Below are 20,456 nucleotides of genomic sequence, written 5' to 3' on the forward strand. Positions count from 1 at the left end.
TTGCCTGCTGCCCTCCTCCCTTCTACTCGCCGCTACCACCACCTTTCTTTTTCACGCAGTTTACATATAGCCATGTTTTCATCCTTACACTCAGGCAGCTATGGCTAACTTACATTCACATGTCCGATAGTGCACCTAACACGAAATTTCGAACACGGAACTTTTCTGTTCTCATAGTGGATCTTGACTCGGATACATCTACAAACCCTGTTTTAAAGTTAAATCCTGTCGCGACTTTTCGCACAAAGCCTCTCTTTTTCCTTACTCTCTAGTCTCACATCCACTTCTATTCAGTATATCCTTACTCATGTTCAAAGAAAATTTATTTTTACTATGGTTACGTTATTTTTTTTATTATTAATTTGATATTTCGTCTAGCGTATTCTACGTATTTATAAAAATACTAAACATTACTAATCTCTATGTACGTACTCGATGTATTACAGTATAATTGAAGTTCCTCAGTTCGTTGTGTTGAGTCAAAGATTAGTAGTTAATTGTACGCAGTATCGAGGGTATTTGTAAAGATAAATCAATACATGAGTCGTAAAAAATGAAATGTTCCCCTCTGAGTCAAGTCCAATTCAACGGGATGACTAAAGCAATTTCGCAATGTTGAAATATTGGATGTTACCTTCGTGGCTAATCATCGGACGATCATTAGAGCTTTTGCAGACAGCTGAGAGAGGCAGAAAGGTATGAAAAACTCAGCTTGCCAAGTAACCAATTTCAGTCATGCCAGTGATCCCACAGAAGTGGAAACCCCTGGAGATTACTCAGCAAATGAGCTCTTTTATGGTCTGAAATCATCGTACGCCACTGTTACTTTACTCCCTGTAGCACATCCTCTCAAAAGCTTGCTTTTTACCACTACTTCCGTCAAAGCTTATAAGTAAACTTGATCATTTTTCCATTTGATCAAGAGTTCCTACCGAATTGAAAGATATTAATGTAAATTTTGAAATCAATTTACGAAATATTCAATTCTCAATATAATACAATTAATATTTTATTACATGTCAAAAAAAAATTGATAGCGGTTATGTAGGCATCTCGAATTACTTCCTTTCTCTTTTCTTTCACTGTACACCTTCGGTCGGAAAGCATCGTACTGAAATAAAGTTCACGCTAAGTTATAGCGTTGGGAAAACTAGCTCTATTTATGCGAAAGTAGGAGAACGGTAAGAATAAAAAAAACAAGATACAGGTGAGAGCCCAAAAGAGACGTGAAAGGAGTGGTAGAATTTAGTGTGCGGTCATCACCATTGGTATAGATTTTTGGTCCGAGCTTCCCATCACAAGAATTCCACTACTACGTAAAGTCCGATACATTCCACTTAGGACTAACTCGGGCCAAGGAAAACCACTGTGATATCCACGGGAAATTCATCGCCTGACGTTTGCTCGAAATAATCCGAGATGGTATGTTATCATACAAAGTATTTTTACCAGCTTGAACGAAGATCGTAGTGAGATTGATGTAGTATACAACTGCTGCATAACGTTCAAATGCGTACTCGTAAAATCTATCTCTGCCTGACAGCTATAAATATAATCTTGGCCATTATCCCTCAAACGGTCGACCCTTTCATTTGTTATTTTTTCCTTCGAATATTCACCTCGCCACTCCAAATTTGCTAAACCACAACGTGGTTTCGATTCTCAAGCATCCCCTAGAATTTTCGCATGAATTCGTGGGTGCGTCAACGAAGAAGATTCATGATGACCGAGCGACTTCCGGAATACGAATCGACATTGACGCGTTTTACGCTCACGAGCCACATTCGTTTTCGGGTGCAAGTTACATACAAAACACACCAGCTTTCAAAGGATGGTAGAGTTGAATCGGGAAAAAACTAACAAACAAGCAAACCACCGGCAAGGTCCATCGTGTAGAAGTTGTAGAATGAAAAAAAAACGAAAAAAAACAACCAGAGTGAAATACGGCCTAGAAAACCGAACGGTCTTCATAAATCCAGCACGTAAATCAGTCTTTATGGAGTTCTCCCTACCTTCCTGAATTGGACGCTGGAAGTTATTTGAAACGCTACGCGGCAACGACCACCGGAAGTGCACCGAGTCGTCTGCCATCGCTGTTCTCTACCAGTGTTTGTTCCTGTTCACCCTCTTACTTGTGTGCCTTCTCAATCTGCCTTCATGTATATAACGATGTTTTTTTTTTCCTCGTATATTATAACGACTCCTTTCGGATCAAATCGAATCAAATGATCGACCAGTTGAAACGAATTTTCAAATCGATTTGCCAAACTTTATTCCGGATGTGTTTCATTGAATCTTACACAGAAATCTATTGGATTAAAAACAAAATACAGATGTGTGGTCCGGGAGATAACTTGTCAGTTCGGAGTAAAAAAATGAAAGTGAGCTTTATATTGAATGTGAGACTGAAACATTAGAAAATCTAACCTACAAACTATTATAATAATAATATGATATATAGAAAGGAAGAAAGAAACTAAAATCAAGTAGCGTGTTAGAGGTTCGATTATCATGCACAATTACAAAGCATGACGACGTATTACAGGGATATATGTTTTCAGATCTTTTTTCGCATAATTTCGATGCATGTAACTTAGATTTTGTAGCCTTATCCACGTGGTCCGAATATAATTATCGAAAGAATTTTACTCGTAAGGCTCGCTGTAAAGTGCTATCGCTGATTGCTCCGGTTCTCGTTCTCTCCTTCGCATCGTTCCATTCAAAGCATTTTGGTTTCATTCCGAAGCGCTTCAAATTATCTCAGAATCTTCACGTACGACGTCAAGGTCTTCGAGTTTAAATATGGACACGGTTTGTGTTTTTATTTATTAACCCCCTCATTGGTGAGCCCGTCATACGGCGGGCTGTCGAAAAAAATGTGTTATATAGGAAAATTCTTCAAACTTCAAAACCAAAGTCCATATCGGGGGTTACCTGGATCGCTGATTACGATTCCGCCCTCCAAATTTCCAAATTTCCAAATATGGCGGACGATAAATTAAAATCATTCGATGAAGCGAAATCTGGTACTCGGAGGTTTCGGGGTCGCTGATTACAAATCTGCACTCAAAATTACATAAAAACGCATGAGTCTTCACTTACATTTTATCTAACAGAAATATCCACATCAATTTTGAACCATTTTTACTAGTAAAAAGGTTAATTTTTTAAATTTCGGATCCACCATTTTGCATTTCCAAATTTTAAGTGCACATTTATAATCAGCGACCCCAAAAATCCCCCGAGTATCAACTTTCGCTTTCATTTAACGATTTTTTGTATTTTCGGTCCGCCATATTGGATCCGCCATGTTGAATCCCGAAATTTCTACTGCATAATCATATAATCAGCGACCCCGAAAACCCCCGAGTTTCAAAAACTATTGCACCGACAAAAAAACGCCTTTGCAGTTTTGCTTAAAATTGCGTTCCGAACACGCCAGTAATGGGTTTTCCACTAATTCTGAATCACCCTGTATAGTAAGCAAAATATCGTCTACTCGAAATGGTCACTCCATTCTCAAATGGTCTGTCAGTGAAGGGGTTAAGGCACGTAATGATGGTTAAATGAAATGTAGCATGAGAGAGAAAAAGTTTCTATTACCGTAGCGATATGTGAATATAAATATAATGAATACGATTGCAGCATACGAGATATGAGAAAGATACGGGAAATAGAAGGAATCGCTGGAAATACATCCCGATCGAGTCAGGGACGAAAACAGTACGGAAATCCAGAGTTAGGGAAGTTTGGTTCTACCTATACACTTCTGTACCGTGGAACGATTCATCATCGATTAAACGGACGTAATGCGGCATTGTTGGCGGGAAGTGCCGCCATGGCTATATAGGGCGCAGAGAGATAGGTTAGATATATATTTGCGGGAGGTCATGCCGGGATGCAAGTGAAATCGGGGTATTGAGTCGCAATCAAGCGTGCACGTAGACTCGACTCGGGCACGGTTTTACCTCTTTTCCATGGGTACTGTTACAGCTATCGATATGCTGCAGGGCCATCCGAGCCACGAACCGATACCGAGTGCATCGCCTCCCTCGTCGCGATTGGTGAGCAGTGAGCACAGAGGAAATATAGAGTCTATGTGCGTCGTTAGATCCCAAAGGACATGTACTATCATGTACAGTCATTTCTATCGTAGACCTAGCTCTCGTATGTGCGGAAACCCTATGCTCATTTTCGAGCTACAATCAGCTACATATCCGTGTATTCATTCAAAGTCAACGACGATTAGACAATATATGCTGGCATATTAACGAAATATCGTTCGTCCTTCGTTCACGAATGCTTGTATATTGAAGGATGATTTGGGTGGTTTCGACTTCAACTGGATCGGATCCTGTCGTGGCTCTTGATTAAGAGGCTATATGTCAGCGTTTGAATGTAATGTTAACGGATCGCAAATATACTGTAACGTAACGCTCTTCTCGTTCTGGCCCGAACGTCTCTACGCATCGGTTCGAGCTACTTTCATATTAACGACCAGGTATGGAAGAGACGTAAGAATGCAGAATTTGAATTTTGAAAAATTAAACAAACTCAAATTATTCGAATTTAAAACGATTTTACACACGACCATTTGTTTCTTATTATTTTTGTTAAAAAATTCGCGTTCGCGTTTGTCGATCATCGATGATGATATTTCGCACTCGTTTATGAGAAAAATCGATTTTTACTTACGCGTTTTACGTTCGGTTTTAAATTTTGATAACGTAAATTCGAAATCATTTGATAATTCGAGAGTGTTTTTGATTTTATACAACAAAAATTATTATGTAATTATTCGTCGTGATATAACTTTAAATCCGTATCACGACCTGTTGAATTATTTAAAATTTACAAAAATTACAATTAAATCCAACACGGGCTTTGTTTGCTGAAAATTGAATTAAAAAATAATAATAATTTTACACAAGAAAAAAATATAAAATTTACAAAAATACAATTCATATACAAGAAAAATCTTCCCTGATTCTAGCAAGTATAAAAAAGAATAAAAAAAGTTAGGTTAGAAGGAGGGTGGATGGCGACGATATGTTGCAATGCTGAACCATGTTAAAAATATTAAGAATTTCAAAATGATAAGAATTTAATAAAACTTGGTGAATGTATTCTTCAAAAATATATAACTCGATATAATTTTTTTTTCTAATTTTTCTACCACATAGCTCTCGAGTAATTGAACACTAAAGTTCACGTGTATAAGCATAGAGTTTACATATGTACAGTCATACATCTCGTACATAAGAACTTCGATTTAACACTCAATTATTCGATAACCATGTGATAAAAAAATTTGAAAAAATAGTATATTACGTCCCTAGGCCCGAAAGTTGAATTCGCCTCGGCCTTCATATTGCACATGCCAGGGCATCCAACATTTGGGCCGTGGGTTGTATACTATTTTTCTTGATCCCGTAGCCGAAAGTACGTTCAATAATTACTAGCAATCATGAGGGGGGGAGGGGGGCGCCCGAGGCGAAGCCAAGGTTTTGCTGGTCGGGGCGGGCATTAAAAACATAAGCAAAAAGTAAAAAAACACACACGAAAATATCACACAATAATACAACAATATTATTAGAACAAATAAACAATTCGCTGATAAATGTCTGATTTAAAGTCCCATGATAGTTAACAATTTCTATGTGAATATTTCCCGCTATACTATTTATATGAATATGTGCTGCTTTCCTATGAACCTGGAATCTGGAAATACAACACTATTCCGGACGACCACATTCATTTTATTAGTCCGGTTACATTATTTTCTGTTTTTGTATCTGGACGAACAAATATGTTATTCGTCCAAATGTATGTTATTCGTCCGGGTTCATGGCAGTACAGCGCATAACATGAATGATGAAAGCTACGCTATACGCGCCTGCTTGAAGCAAATAATGATGCTTGGCAACGAATAAACAAAATCATGGCAACGAATACAGGCTTCACATTCATATATCGAAATGTGTTTTTCTGTCCTCTGGGCCAAAGTTGCCGCATTCCACCTGCGTCGGACAGAAAAATCGTATACACACCTCGGGCAGGAAAAAGTAAAGCCTCAGATCACATGTTTGTCAGCCTCGGCTTCGCCTCGGCCGACAATTACATGGTGATCTGAGACTTTCCTTATTTTCCTGCCCTAGGTGTGTAATATACTATTTTTAAGAAAGGATCACCGGCCGCAAAAATATCGTCAGAGCGCACTGAAGTTAGCCGAGTCAGCCGGCCACGAAAAATGCTCTTCCCGGGCTGAAATGCGGCCGGAAAGTGCGTACTTTTGGCTAGGGGAGCAAGAAAAATTGTATTTGTATACTTGATGCCTAAGAATGTTATCACCAAATTTTATCAAATCCTGATTATTTTGATTTCGTGATCTACCCTCCTGAAGGATGCAAACCCCAAGCTATGGAATCAAAATGTCGAAGAATTTCTCTGATACCGTGACCATCTGCGAGGTTAGGTAATTTATTGCCCACGGGCTATGATATTGGAACATCGCCGAATCGCTCTGATACCCCGTGGAACAATAAATCGGAAAATAGATTAGAATAGATCCTGGAATACGGGATGAGAACCTCGCCGAACCCTTCCAATATCTTAGGCATCCAAGAAAAATTAGGATGGATTACATTGTTTGTTAGGATGAGGTAGAATGTTTGAGGTCAATCTTATTTTGCTCTGAGTCAAGGAACTGCGGAAGGACTAACTCACGAATCAGCTGTGCACGGAATTTTATACCCCGCTCGGTTGTGACTTTTAGCGTTTGAGAGTCGAATGCCGAAAAATAATCTCGAACCCCAATCTGCGCACGTTTTTAATTTCTGATTTTCTACTGATTCTGCGCTCGCGTTCTTGATCATGATTCGTTCGCCACTATTACGTAATTCCGACCGCAATATGCGTGAAAGTGTTTTTTATGTTTTACAGATTTATTTTACACCAAAAAGATCAAAATTAAACAGTATCAAGTATTTGATAATTTTCCGAGAAGTTTTATTCAACAACAAAAACCACATAATAAGAATTTCGATCGATCGAAATAATGCGCTCGCGCGTATGCGTTTTATTCTCGAACATTCAACTTTCGCATATGCTCCAAAGTCCATTTTTAGTTAATTGATTCCCCAATTTTTCGAATAAATTTGAGGTAGTTCTGTACTTTTGTTGAAATCTTAAGAATCGGCTGAAATTTAAATATTGTGTAAGATAGCCTTCACGGACCGACTGTCAAAATTTCAAATCGATTCACCTTCTAGTTTTCGAGATATTCGCGATTAAAAATGGGTTTTCTACGGGATGCCTATACTTAACATATCACTGGATAGCAGTTTGTTTACATTTTATATTACCTCTGCTAAACAGATCTTACGACTTTAAAATAAAACCAGTCGTGTATTCACTACTACTGTTGTTCACTACTACTGAGAGAGAGAAAGAGAGAGAGAGAGAGACTCGCGTACGAACGAAAACGTGTGTTAATTCGGTGGCCAGAGCCTTGATTCTTACGTTTGATCTATAAGTAGGAAATTTATAAGATATCACGGCGTCTATCCATAGATATATATAAATCGATCACATGTGTGCAGTGCATACATATATTGTTTAGTACATGTGAGACACACGGATGTGGTTCGTAAATCTCGAGCACCGTGGTCTCGAGGGAACTATGTCTCAGTCACACACCGACCCCGACCGGGAAGACTTAAAGCGTTCTAGATGGCACAACCCCTCCGTTTGCCTTTGCCCCTTGAGCTATTCCCAGACTGCTCTCGACCACTCGTCAATCCTTTCTCTCTTTCTTCTTCGTTGATGCTCTTCTTCGCCGCGTTCATCTCTCACAGTTCTCTTTGCAGTTTTGAGCTAAGTTAATGCTCCTCTAATCCGGTTATTCAAACACTCGTGTGCGAAACTCAGTTGAAATTGGAAAAAAGTTTTGAAAAAAGGGTCAGGGAAAAATCAGGACATTTTGGTAAACGAAAAAAGAGGAGTATTACTTGCGAGCCCCTTGGGACGTTATTCAACTTTTGTGGAGTATCTCTTTGATTGCATTAATGCGTATATTTATATTTATATATATTGTAACGTAACGTCCTCCTGAACGACCCGAATCGAGACGAACCGAACATAACCTCGAAACATCGCGACGCGGCGCGATGTTTTGATCGAACACGAACAACGACCGGCGGCCGTACTGGAGGGCAATACAAAGGCCCGATACAAGGGGTGGAGCACGATACTAGCGGCGCCGCGTATTAAAAACTCGAACTACAATATTTTTTTCTTTTGTTAATTAAAATTCAATGCGATCTCAGAAAATATTGTAACTAGGCTCAAATGAAGCGGAAAATTATAATGAATCGAAGAAAAATAATTGCGACATAAAATTTTGTAGTAGAATCCTGAAAATAATAAAATAAAACTGTGCTTTACTGCGCATGCGTAGATCGAATGTTCTCGAACCAGCCGCGACCCAAACAATAATTTTTCGACCACATTAAATCCTTTTTAATTGAACTTTATTATGAGATAAAACGTTTGTAAAAATTGTTAAATAATTAATTGAGTAAAATTTTGATTTTTTCATTGTAAAATAATTCTGTAAATCATAAAAGCGATATTTCGCGCATCACATGATAATTCTCTCGGCCAATGGCGAGGTACGAATCATGGCAACGAGCCAATATATAGCGAGTCCCGTTATGAAAAGATACGTAGAACCGATCCGAAAACCGAAAATTCGGCGTTTGATAATTTTATGATGGGGAACTGGGTATACGAAGCGCTGCGCGACTTATTCGGCAGGCAGTCCTTCCTCAAAATTCTGACTCGGAACAAAAAGGGCTGACCTCAAACATTCTTCCTGATTTTGGCAAGCAACCTAACCTATCCTAATTTTTCCTGGATGCCTGTAATCTCGGAGCGATTCGGTGACGTTTCAATCCCAGAGCCTGGGGTTTGTTCCTTAACTTAACCTATTTTTATTCCTTCTTTTGCTTGCTAGAATCAGGAATGGTTTTTTTTGTAAATTAACTTGTGAATTTGTAAATTCTGTAATTTTTTTTGATTACAATTTTTTAAATTCAAACTTGATACAACTGAGCCCGAGTCAGATTTCATTTTTATTTTTGTAAATCTCGTAAATTCCTCAACATCATCGATAATTCAAGAGGTCGCGGTACGAATTTGAGATTATATCGCTTTAAATTAATAATAATAATAATAATAATTTTTTTTATTGTACAAAATCAAAAAACTTTGAATTATCGAAATCTTTTTATTTTTTATTTTGAAAATGAGCGAAAAACGCGTAAATTGAAAATTGATCAATTCGAAAACGGCAAGCGCAATTAAAATTTCCCCAATTGGCGAACGCACTCACAATAACAAATCAAAAAAACCAATGATCCTGTAAAATCAATCAAAATTGAATAAATCGGAATTGTTAAAATTTTCAAAATCAAAATTTCGCGTTCTCACGTTTCTTTCACACCTGCTCCTTTTCTTTAAGATAGCTCGAACCGACGCGTGGGGGCGGTCAGGCCCGAGGTCGGCAAGAGCGTTACGTTACAATATCTTATCTTAGTTTTTTTCTTTTTTCTGTTTTAAATTATATTTCGTGTTTCGTTCGAGATGATTAACTTGTAGTACGCCTTCTCTCGTATGATGTCACCACTAGATTGAAAGCTAGCAGACTTAATCTCTTTGAAAACACACCTCTTTTCATACTTTTTTGAATTGGAAGACCCAAATCGACTCTATTAAAAATGTTTTACTACAATTAACTAAAATCGGAGCTACCATAGTTCTCCATAAGCTCATAAGCTAGTTTTTTAAAATGCTCCTATTTAGATTTTTAGCGATTTATATAACTTATACCACTTCTTATCAGTAATACTTCTTGTTTGATCCGTCATGGAAACATGTTTATTTTATATTACTGATGTTATGTCTCATACTATATTTTATTACGCATTTCTATATATTTCATAGTTTACCTTCTGTTAGACTTTATCTTTACCATATTGTTACGCATTAGGGTGGTCGTTATTTGGGTCACATGTGAATTTTGCATGTCCCCTCGTAAAAACACAATCAAGGTGTATAAAAAATAAGGTATGCAAATTTTTAAGACGCCCGGAAAATTTTAAACTGTGCCTCTAGAGGCTTGAATTTTGAAGGCAAAAATACATGTATTTTGTCATGCTCTCACTCCATCGTTTTTCCTACGTTTAATATTGGCGAGAAAAATCTAAAACTCAGCACATATATTGCGAATATTATAAGGTATGAAATTTATTTTTTTTAGATTTTTCCAGCAACTATTATTATAATTACCAGCTACTATTACCAGCTATTATTACAATTACTTATTTTTTACTTTTTAAGTCATTCCCGTCAACCGTTGCTGGTTGTGTCTGTTGCTATTTTAATAAAAGTTTCGACTATATCTATAAAATTCCTTACCTAAAAGTTCAATTTTTGTGAAAGCCCTGGAAATTCCCTAGAACTAAATTTGAATTTCAAATTTAAACAAAAAGATAATTTCAAATAAATGAAATAAATTATTGTAATTAAAGATTCAACTCTTATGGACAATAAAATTACATGTGTTATATTTTTATACATCGAATTATGAAAAATCATCGAATTTCGAATCGTACGAAAAATTAACTATAAAATACCATTTGGTAATATATTTCCACGTAAACGTTTGACGGACCTCTTACTTGGAGCTGGTATCTTGATTTTCTTTACAATGAGTTTGTTACAGGTGATCTAGAGGTATTGAATGTAAACAATGTTTAAAGCGGTCCGTCAAACGCTTACGTGGAAATATATTACCAAATGGTATTTTATAGTTAATTTTTCATACGATTTATTTCATTTATTATTTTTTTGTTTAAATTTAAAATTCAAATTTAGTTCTAGGGAATTTCCAGAGCTTTTACAAAAATTGAACTTTTATGTACGGAATTTTATAGAAATAGTCGAAAATTTTATTAAAATAGCAACAGACACAACCAGCAATGGTCGACATGAATAACTTAAAAAGTCAAAAATAAGGTTATCTGTGTAACGCTGCTAATTATAATAATAGTTGTTGGAAAAAACTAAAAAAAAATAAATTTCAAAACTTATAATATACACAATATATGTGCTGAGTTTTAGATTTTTCTCACCAATATTAAACGTAGGAGAAATGATTGAGTGAGAGCATGACAAAATACATGTATTTTTGCCTTCACAATTCAAACCTCTAGGGGCACAGTTTAAAATTTTCCGGGTATCATAAAAATTCTCACACCTCATTTGTTATACACCTTGATTGTGTTTTTACAAGGGGACTTGAGAAATTCACATGTGACCCAAATAACGACCACCCTATTACGCATGCATATAACTCTTCTTTGGTTTTTAGCCCTAAGGACATTGTCCAGGACAAATATACATTCAATCAATCAATCAATCTTAAGTCCCAAAAATGATTCCACCTTCTTGTTTCCCGAATTTTGCGAAAATAAATTATAGGACAAGGTGGTCACTCCCTTAAATTGCGATAAAAATCTATTATTGCCAACTCTCATTAACGGGCTATATACAGTTTCAAGGCCGAAAAAGTCGTTTTTCACGATTTTTTTCTGGGAAAGGGCTTCGTTTGAGTAAACGGAAAATTATTAGGCAGTGTAGAGGCATTCATTAGCTTCAAATCGAAATTTTTTGGCAATAGAAATATTCATTTATATTGTTCGTGTAGAAGATCTCCTGGAGGCCCTCGAAAAACAGGCGTCCGGCGGTGAGCACGATATCTCGGGTTTAGGTTATCTGAAACGAAAAAACCAAAAAGATTCTTTTAGGGAATAGATGAATGCAGGTAATGAACGAAGAAAAAATTGAAATTTTCATTTTTGAGAGAATGGTGGCTTCGGAAAGTGGAGACTTTGATTTTTCACTTATTTTTTCATGTTTAATCGTTACAAAAATATAGAAATAATTATCAGAAATCTTATTCCTTCGGTCATTACGTGAAAAATATATCTTAGAAGATTATGTCCAAATTTCAAACCTATCTGTTCAGCCGTTTTCCAGAAATCGTGCTCACCGACTTTAAAAACACCGTTTTGAGAAAAACGCGTTTGAAGTTTCAACATTGGTTCACATATTTTTGGAAGCTTTTTCTGTCAACTTACATAGAGTCATCTGATCCAGGGCCATATGATGAATCTTTCTCGTCGTCAGCAGTGTCCAAAATCCGCAAATGTTGACGTCTGCGAGCTATTCCTCCCTCGGGCGTGCTCTCGTGCGCTCTCAAACAGGGCATTCTGATGCGCTCCGCATCCTCTTTTTGACGTAAACATGGGTATTGGGCCCAATTGACAATCCCAATGCTACATTTTACTCCCAAGGAAACGATAGACCCTCGACGTTATTGTTTTTTCTCCGAACACAACGAAATGGATCAACTCAAGTATCGCGCGCCAAAACAATAGCTGCTACTCTCCTTTCTCGAGCGCTCGCTTTGTTATCGCACTCCGAGCGTCCTTACAAATATGCGTGTATTTCGAAGAATATTTGCTGGATCGTTATAAAATTTTGAGGGAGTATTCTCATATAAAAAAAAATCGATTTTTCGAAACTTTTTTTATGTACTTGTATTTTCAAAAATAGTTTCCGGATTGATTTGAAATTTTCAGAGAATATAGTTAGGGAATATAGTTAATTGTTGATACATGCCAAAAATGCAATAAAAAAATCGATTTTTTGAAATTTCTAACCGTATATAACCCCTTACAGATGCTGTAATTTATTGCTCCCGCATAAAACATTGAAGACTACGATGAAACTAAAATAATATAGGGATGGGACCCTCCCGCGGATGGGACGACAAAAAAAATCAAATTCTCGATATATTTTCCCCAATTTATTTCTCATGCTCAAAATGGATATCAACTCCACTTCATTGAAGATTGAGTGATCCGTTCGACTATTGTTGGGCCCTAAAATTCTTTGTCCTTCCTTTTTTCCCCAAATCTAGCTGAATAATTATTTTGGGGCAAAGTAGCTACCTTTTTCCATCCGTCGTATCGCACAAATTTAGTGAGCAGAATACAAAAGACCACCGCAAAAGAAAAATTCTCGTCTGCAAAGTACATTGCTTGTATTTTTTCTGATCAACTTTATTCGTATCTGTCCGAAGACTGGATTTACTGCGAAATACGCGTTAAATGGGCTCACACCTTATGCACAGATGTTGATGAAGATTTCCTCACTCGTTAATGCGATTTTTGTCAATCAAAATGAAATAGAAATTTATCAGTAATTCGCATAAAGATATTCATCTTCTGTCTTGAATAGCTACAAGTACCTCGAAAAACAAAAAATTCTTACTGGCCCTATGCCCCAGAAATTGGAATTCCGTGTGTGGTCACTTTGCCCCAGAATTCGAAAAAACTCCAAAAAAGTGGGTAGCCACTTTGCTCCATATTCCCTTACTTTTAAAGCCTGACACTATGCGAGGTGGTTTCCGCGACAAACCGTTGCTATTAAGGCACCAATCCATAACCAGACCCACCCCTCTGCAATACGTGCTAGCAGCAGTGTGGTTCTTGCTTTTTTAAAAATTCTCATCGTATGCGGTCCATTTTGTCATCTTAGTGAAAAATAAATTCAAATTTACTTCAATACAAACGGTTCTAGTGATTGATATGAATTCAAATACCTGCCGCCATCAAATATTGCAAAAAGAGGAAGTTGAATTCAAACGTAAATAGGTGCACCGTATTATTGAAAATCAATGCAATATTGAATAAACGCTCTGGCGTTTCTGACCGATTTCTTAACCCATTGAACTGTCTTAACAGCTGTTCAATTTTTTTTATCACAACGGTTCTTATGAAAACCGGTCGATATACAAATATATTTGAATGAATCTGATGATGTCGCAATTCTATCTTTAGTCTTGTTTCATCAAAAGTTTCTACCATGCTTCAAGAAACCATGTATAAAAGATTTATATGAACATTAAAAAAAAAACTAATGGGATAAAACTGGAGATTTGTCGCCTTCTTAAAAATGAATAGAAAGGTTTAAATTTGTCGGATATTTGGTTCGCCCATTTACCAACTGACATGTGGTACGTCACATTCTCATCCTCAGCAATGTAACCCCTTCGTTTTGGTCTCAGCCGCTATGTTGCGCGTTTGAGCACGTTGGAGCTAGGAGGGTGGTTGGTTCCGCTATCGCTCCCGATGTAAAATTTATGACCGGAGAAATAAATTCACTATCGGAAACTTGAAAGTCTCGTCGATGTGGAATGAGATGAGAGAAACTAGAGATGACTATACATTCATCGGTGCCATGTGCACCAATTCTCCCGTCGTATGTCCACTCTATTTACTGTAGTTCTTTTGACACATTTTTAACAATTTAGCTGTCGCTCTGAATTATGTTAACTGCTAAAGTGCCTAGCAATAATAACTCTTTCGACTTTGTTATTTTCAATCACCGCTACAGTTTCATTGAATTTTCTCCCAAGGGGTCGGTTGAAAATAAATAAATGCAATTACCTAGTGGCTCAAATTCAAAATTTTAATTCCATCCAGTGCGATTAGAAGTGCGGTACGCATGACTACATTTCATTCCAAATAGACGCAAACTATATTCCATCTTATCTGATTCGGATGCTCCGATAATATTGTGGTTTGCATCGATTAATGGAAATGAAATATCAGTTCAACAAGTTTATCCCCGGTGTATCGTCTATTGACGATATCCTAACCTTCCTTTTACAGAGAGTTAGGTGATTGATATGAATAAATTGAATAAAACAGTGGAATTACTTTGCAGAAAAATAACAACAACTATTTTATTTGGTATATAGTACAAACTGCTCCAATGTGGACAGCTTGAAGTTCCTTATGACTCTGATTTACAAAATGCTTAAAAATAAGGAAAGAAGAAAAGTACCCCTTCTTACCAACTAACAAAAAATTTTGATTGGCTACTGTAATAAGAAGAGAGGAGGAGGCAAAATCTATGTTCAAAAAATGTAAAAACTACAGAATACTCAAATTCTTTGCGTAGATTGCCGAAACGAGACATACCGACTTTCGCGGAGCTTGACGATGCTAATAACAAAAAAAAAAGGAAAAAACGTTTATGATGTGGATACGTGAAAATTCCTACTTTAAAAAATCTTCTATTTCCAACTGCCCCAAGTGGACACCACATGTCAGCCATAGACCCTCTGTCCGCCCAGCCCTTTACCTGCGCTGAGCCTAGTAGTGCCACCCCCCGCTCCAGTATATCTTATATAGTAAAAATATAAAAATATAAAAAAGCGGCGCGTATCATTGGCATTGCAACACCCGGATATATGTTTCAGGGCATACCATTTTTGAACAAGGCATCGTCAGGTGGCCTCGATAAGCGTCCTAACAAGGCACGGTAACCTGACAGTAACTTGAAAAGGCGCCTAAGAAATTTTCTCGGCGGGTTATTACTTTTATTACTGTGTTTTTTTTAAACTTGTTTCTTATATTCGATTCACATATATATAATATATATATTGTATATATATTGTCAAATAATGTGATAAAATTGTATAAATATCACATAAGTTTGAAATATCTATATTTTCAATGATAGTAACTATTTCACGCCCTATTTTGAGCCGATAGATCAATTGATTGAATGAAAAAAAAAAAAACACTTCAATTTTCGATAAAAGTGCTATTTTTTTAAAAAGTATGTTCTTAGCCGAATAATGAAATTTTACAGATTTCCAATGGAAAAAAAATGTTCTAAAAGGCCACTTAGCCCGATGACGAACTGAAACCCTACCGAGTCAGTGGGAGATCGAGTTTTCAATTCATAGTGAAATGTTTTCCGTTAATATATGAGAAACGGTTGTATCTTGGTTAGCGGCTCTCGTACGCCACAACTCTTGATTTTACGGAAAAAAATAGTAAGCATATAATTTGTAAGGAATTTTCTCTAGTTTAATCTGTTCCATAACTATTTTCACCGTACAACGGAGATATAGCCAAAAAACTCTTTTTAAGTTTCATTTTTCCAGTATGGCAGTGCGAGTGGGAAAGATATGAGGTGGCAAAGTGTAAATTCAAAAAGATCAGGACGAAATCTATGAAGTAAGCAATTTTCATAACTCCCGGAAAACTTTTCAAGTAACCTCCTTTTATACCACCAAACGACTAGACTAAAGGTAGTACGGACTAAATTCAGAAATAACTTCTTGAATAAGTGAATTCGTTAGCAATTTCGTGAAATTCCGGTGGATCAGGCCAGCTATAATAAATACACCGCGATTGAGTTTTTTTCACAAACGGGAGTACCTATAGTTTATCGCACGTTTGCAGATTTTTGATAAATATATCTAATTGCAAAAAATGGGTGGTCCGTATTGCAAAAACAGTTTATTAGATTGAATACTACCGCAGCAAAACTACACGATACTAAATTTGTTTACTGGAAACCCATACGCGGATGATTCTGCAATACGGTGGGTAAATATTAATACAATATGGTTTGGGAATTTTTCTTTGAATTTTCTTGTATGCTTTAGAAGGGTTAGAAAATTGTTTGATTTTTGGATAAAAATGATGGCATTTGTTGTAAAATATTCTTAAAAGTGAACGAGGAAAAACTTACCCTCGACTACGGGATGACGTGGCTTGTAAGACATGTCTGGAATAGAAAAAGGATTAGTGATTAGTATAATTAGTTCATAGATCCCTTTGTACATGAGTTATTTCGAGCCTCATATATATTTCTCATTTTTTCATCTACATTGTACTTTGAAAAAATTTTCTTTCGTGATTAGTAATCTGATAAAATCAAAATTCGTTAGACCGAGCAGCTTGCTACTGCAAACTCAAAGACTATGATTTATTATTTGGTTTTGTTTCCTATTACCGGTGGAAATTTTTATACCTTAAATATCTCGGTAATTATTATCGACGTCGCGAAAAAATGTTCTAGACAAAAATTGTACGGGGCGAAGGGGATCATCATCAAATCCGACCAATTTTTGTTTCATTTCTGTAGAGACGCCGACGTACAGTGAAGGTCACCTTCACCTTTTTAAATGGAACGATACATTTTTTTTAATCATCTTGTAGAGCATTCGCAAACTGCATAAAAAACACTGAGGAGTTAAAGTCGTTCAAGATAATTTTCATGATCAGTATCGATGAAAATAAAATCGATATCAAAAATATTTTCAATTATCCATTCTATTTTAATAGACGTTCAAAACCTCGATACATTTTTTAAAGCGGTAAATAAATTCTTGCTGCACATTTTCAAGTTGTTCTGGAGTAATTGATCTACAATCACGTAGAACCTTTTGTCACATGTTTTCTAGTGTTGTGAGAACATCCTCATAAACTTTATGTTTTAAATGTCTTGCACTTCGACTTATTCAACTTGAAGAAATTTTGCTTATACTGTTTTAATGCCCAGTTACTGAAGACACGTCATTTTTCAAAATCGTTATCATCCAGTGCTTGATGTAACGAACCATGGTATGGATAGAATTTTTTGGGATTAAAAATTCACCAAACGCTTGTAATGGACAAGATGGACTCGGATCTAATTCATCGACAACTAATATGTGGATTTGCTTGTACTACATCCAAAACTGCGATTTCAGCTTCTTCATTTGATTTACATTTAATAAGATTTCTTTTCTGTAAAGTGACACTACCTGATTCGATAAATAATTTTATTATGCTTTCAAAATTTCGTCTGGAAGGAATGTGACGATCAGGATATCTTTCTGCATATAACCGTTGTGTGCGTTAAGTTCCTTCCCGCTCTTTATAGAATAAGACCATTCCATCTTTTTCTGTTATAGTATACATCATAGATATCGCACTGATATCGATACTGTAGCTTGTTATACTGATGCTGATTGTAAAGCGATAACCGCCGGCTAAGATTAACACTTCGATAATAATGGTTGTGTTTTACCCGATAGAATGAGAATGCGTAGAAGGCGAACGTCTGTGTACAAGCACCAGGGACAATTAAACCGTACACTGTTCCAATGAAATTAAAATTTAAATAAAATGTAAATTTAAAAATCTTTTTGGTACCGATTCGATTTGCATCGATACTGATCTTAAATTACCTCGAACGACTTTGGCCTCCGAGTGTTTTTTATGCAGTTTGCGATACTCTATAGGATAGTTGAAAAATAAATGTACCGTTCCATTTAAAAAGTGGATGTGATTTTCACTGTGCGTCAGTGCCTCCATCGGAATAAAGAAAATTGTCGCATTTGATGACTCCTTTCGCACCGTACAACGTTCGACTGGAACATTTTTTCGTGGTATCGATAATTACTAAGATATTTAAGGTGGTTAAGTTGGGTGAAATACCCTGTATATTGAAGTTTCTAACAATCCAGGAAATCAAACAATCTGACGAGATGTAATACATAGTAGAATGAACTGAGTACAATTTATAAAAACCGATAAATCTATCCATATTTCTAATGATACCGACAGACCCCCACCACCAATCAAGTCACAAACGATTGCATTGCCGAAAAAAAATAACTCGTGCAATTTTTTTTTTCTCCGATACCATATGAGACTTGATGGTTCGAAAATTAACGTGTCTACTAGAGAACCGTACACGATTCCCAATTCACCGAATTAATGAAAAAGCCAGAATAATCCTAAGATATCTAGTAGGGAGCGAAGCAGTGTATAAGAATTGAAGCAGTGGGTGGGAGATTAATAAGACATCAGAGTACGCCAATGTAAGCCGTTGAAACTTGGAATAATTATCCCCAGCCGAGGGGGCGGCCCTTGATGCAGCTATGACCGAATTCTCCGTCTAATGAAGAGACTCGCTCACCTGCAAAGGGGGTTGAGAATGGGGATCCGTAAGCGGCGAAGGGTAGAAGGTAGAGATGAGAACGGACGTGCATGACGTGGAAAATAATTGGAAGTTTTGCGGGGTGGAAGGGGCGCGAGGTGGGTGGACGTGAGAGAGTAAACGGTGGATGATGATGGTAGTGTTATAGTTGGAGGTTGGTTGCTAGTAGTGGAAGAGAATTGAGTTAAAAAGAGGGGGTTAGAGCGTCAGACTTTTGGTACTTCTTTCTTCCTTCTCTCTTGCTCTTTCTACAGCATAGGAAGGTGGCAAAAGGCGAAAGGACTAGCCTTTCTCCCTGCTTGCTCATTTGCCATACCATACCGCACACTTTCATCGCTCTCAATCTCTTTGCTCTCGCTCGGTTAATGCAACGATGCAAGCCTGTTACATATACTTGTATATATAAGACTTTTCGCTCGACCAGGCCGTTCCTAAGCAAGCTTTAGAACTTTCAACGTAATCAACTTCTCCGGAGAGTGATGCTTGAAAATAGATGGTGCTGTTTTTTGTGCCCATGGCCGATCCATGGACTAGCACCGATACAGAATCGCATTTGTTCAATCTTTTACCTCTCCTTGATATTATATATGCATCTTTGTATATCCCCTTACACCATCTTGCCATTACTGTTCACTTTTCAAATGTCACTTTTTTGTTCTTTTTTAGATTCTCCCGGAGCTTTTGCTGAAGTGCCTTTAATGACAGGCTCGATTAATTGCAGTTCCTGCTTGCATCACTTTTCTTCATTCAATTTTCTGATCCACCTTTTTGTCCTTTAGCCTCTCCGTCATTTTCATGCCATCGACACTTTCTATGTCATTAAACTTGGCGTAAATATTCTATCGAAGGAATGGGAGTAGCAGACTATTTATCAGGACGATTGACGTATTAGTATTTCGCCTGGTGTAATGGAATATATGAGTTAATGTGATATTGGCACTAATTTTTTTGAGATTGATTCATATGAGTCGCATTAGTCAATGAATGGATAGGTAAAATGTTGTTCTATATTATAAATTCGCTTAAATGTAGCGAAGGTGTATTTACAAACGCTTAGAATTGAATTGTAAGAAGAATAGACGTCGGCGAAATTCCATATACTGCCCGGTGCAAATTTGAAGAACAGTGAATGGACGCAGGTTCATGTAAATATGTATGGGATTCTCAGGATACTTCAAACCACTTGGTGCTACCAATGTTACGATATGTATGCAAGGGACCTTTTCTAGCAAAATTCGTACATGCTGATATGACGACGATATACCCTTCTACGTAGAGTCACGAGCCACCTAGAAACCACTCTTGACCCTTCCTACTATCTATGCCACGTGGCAGCCATGTGCCATCATTTCGACCCTTCAACCCTTCACTCATGGGTTGCAAACTCACGTTTTGCCATTCGGGAGATACCAAGCAGATCAGACCTTTCACCATAAAAAGCGAGTGAATTAGCAACAAAATCTAACAACTAAACTGAACTAGATTACATAAGAATGACAGAATCTCAACAGAAATCCAGAAACCGTCAACGTTAG

At 36.9% G+C, this 20,456-nt stretch overlaps 1 protein-coding gene across 3 annotated transcripts in view; it reads right to left on the bottom strand.

Moving 5' to 3' along the window:
• The window catches only part of LOC122417151 (agrin-like), a 351,440-nt gene that overhangs the window by 231,575 nt on the left and 99,409 nt on the right, over positions 1–20,456 (bottom strand). For all 3 annotated transcript variants that reach the window (XM_043430457.1, XM_043430466.1, XM_043430448.1), the window contains exon 3: positions 16,684–16,719. In XM_043430457.1, coding sequence (XP_043286392.1) covers positions 16,684–16,719 — 36 coding nt within the window. The remainder of the gene's footprint in view (positions 1–16,683; positions 16,720–20,456) is intronic.

Source organism: Venturia canescens, chromosome 1, assembly GCF_019457755.1.
Source record: "Venturia canescens isolate UGA chromosome 1, ASM1945775v1, whole genome shotgun sequence".
NCBI lineage: Eukaryota > Metazoa > Arthropoda > Insecta > Hymenoptera > Ichneumonidae > Venturia > Venturia canescens.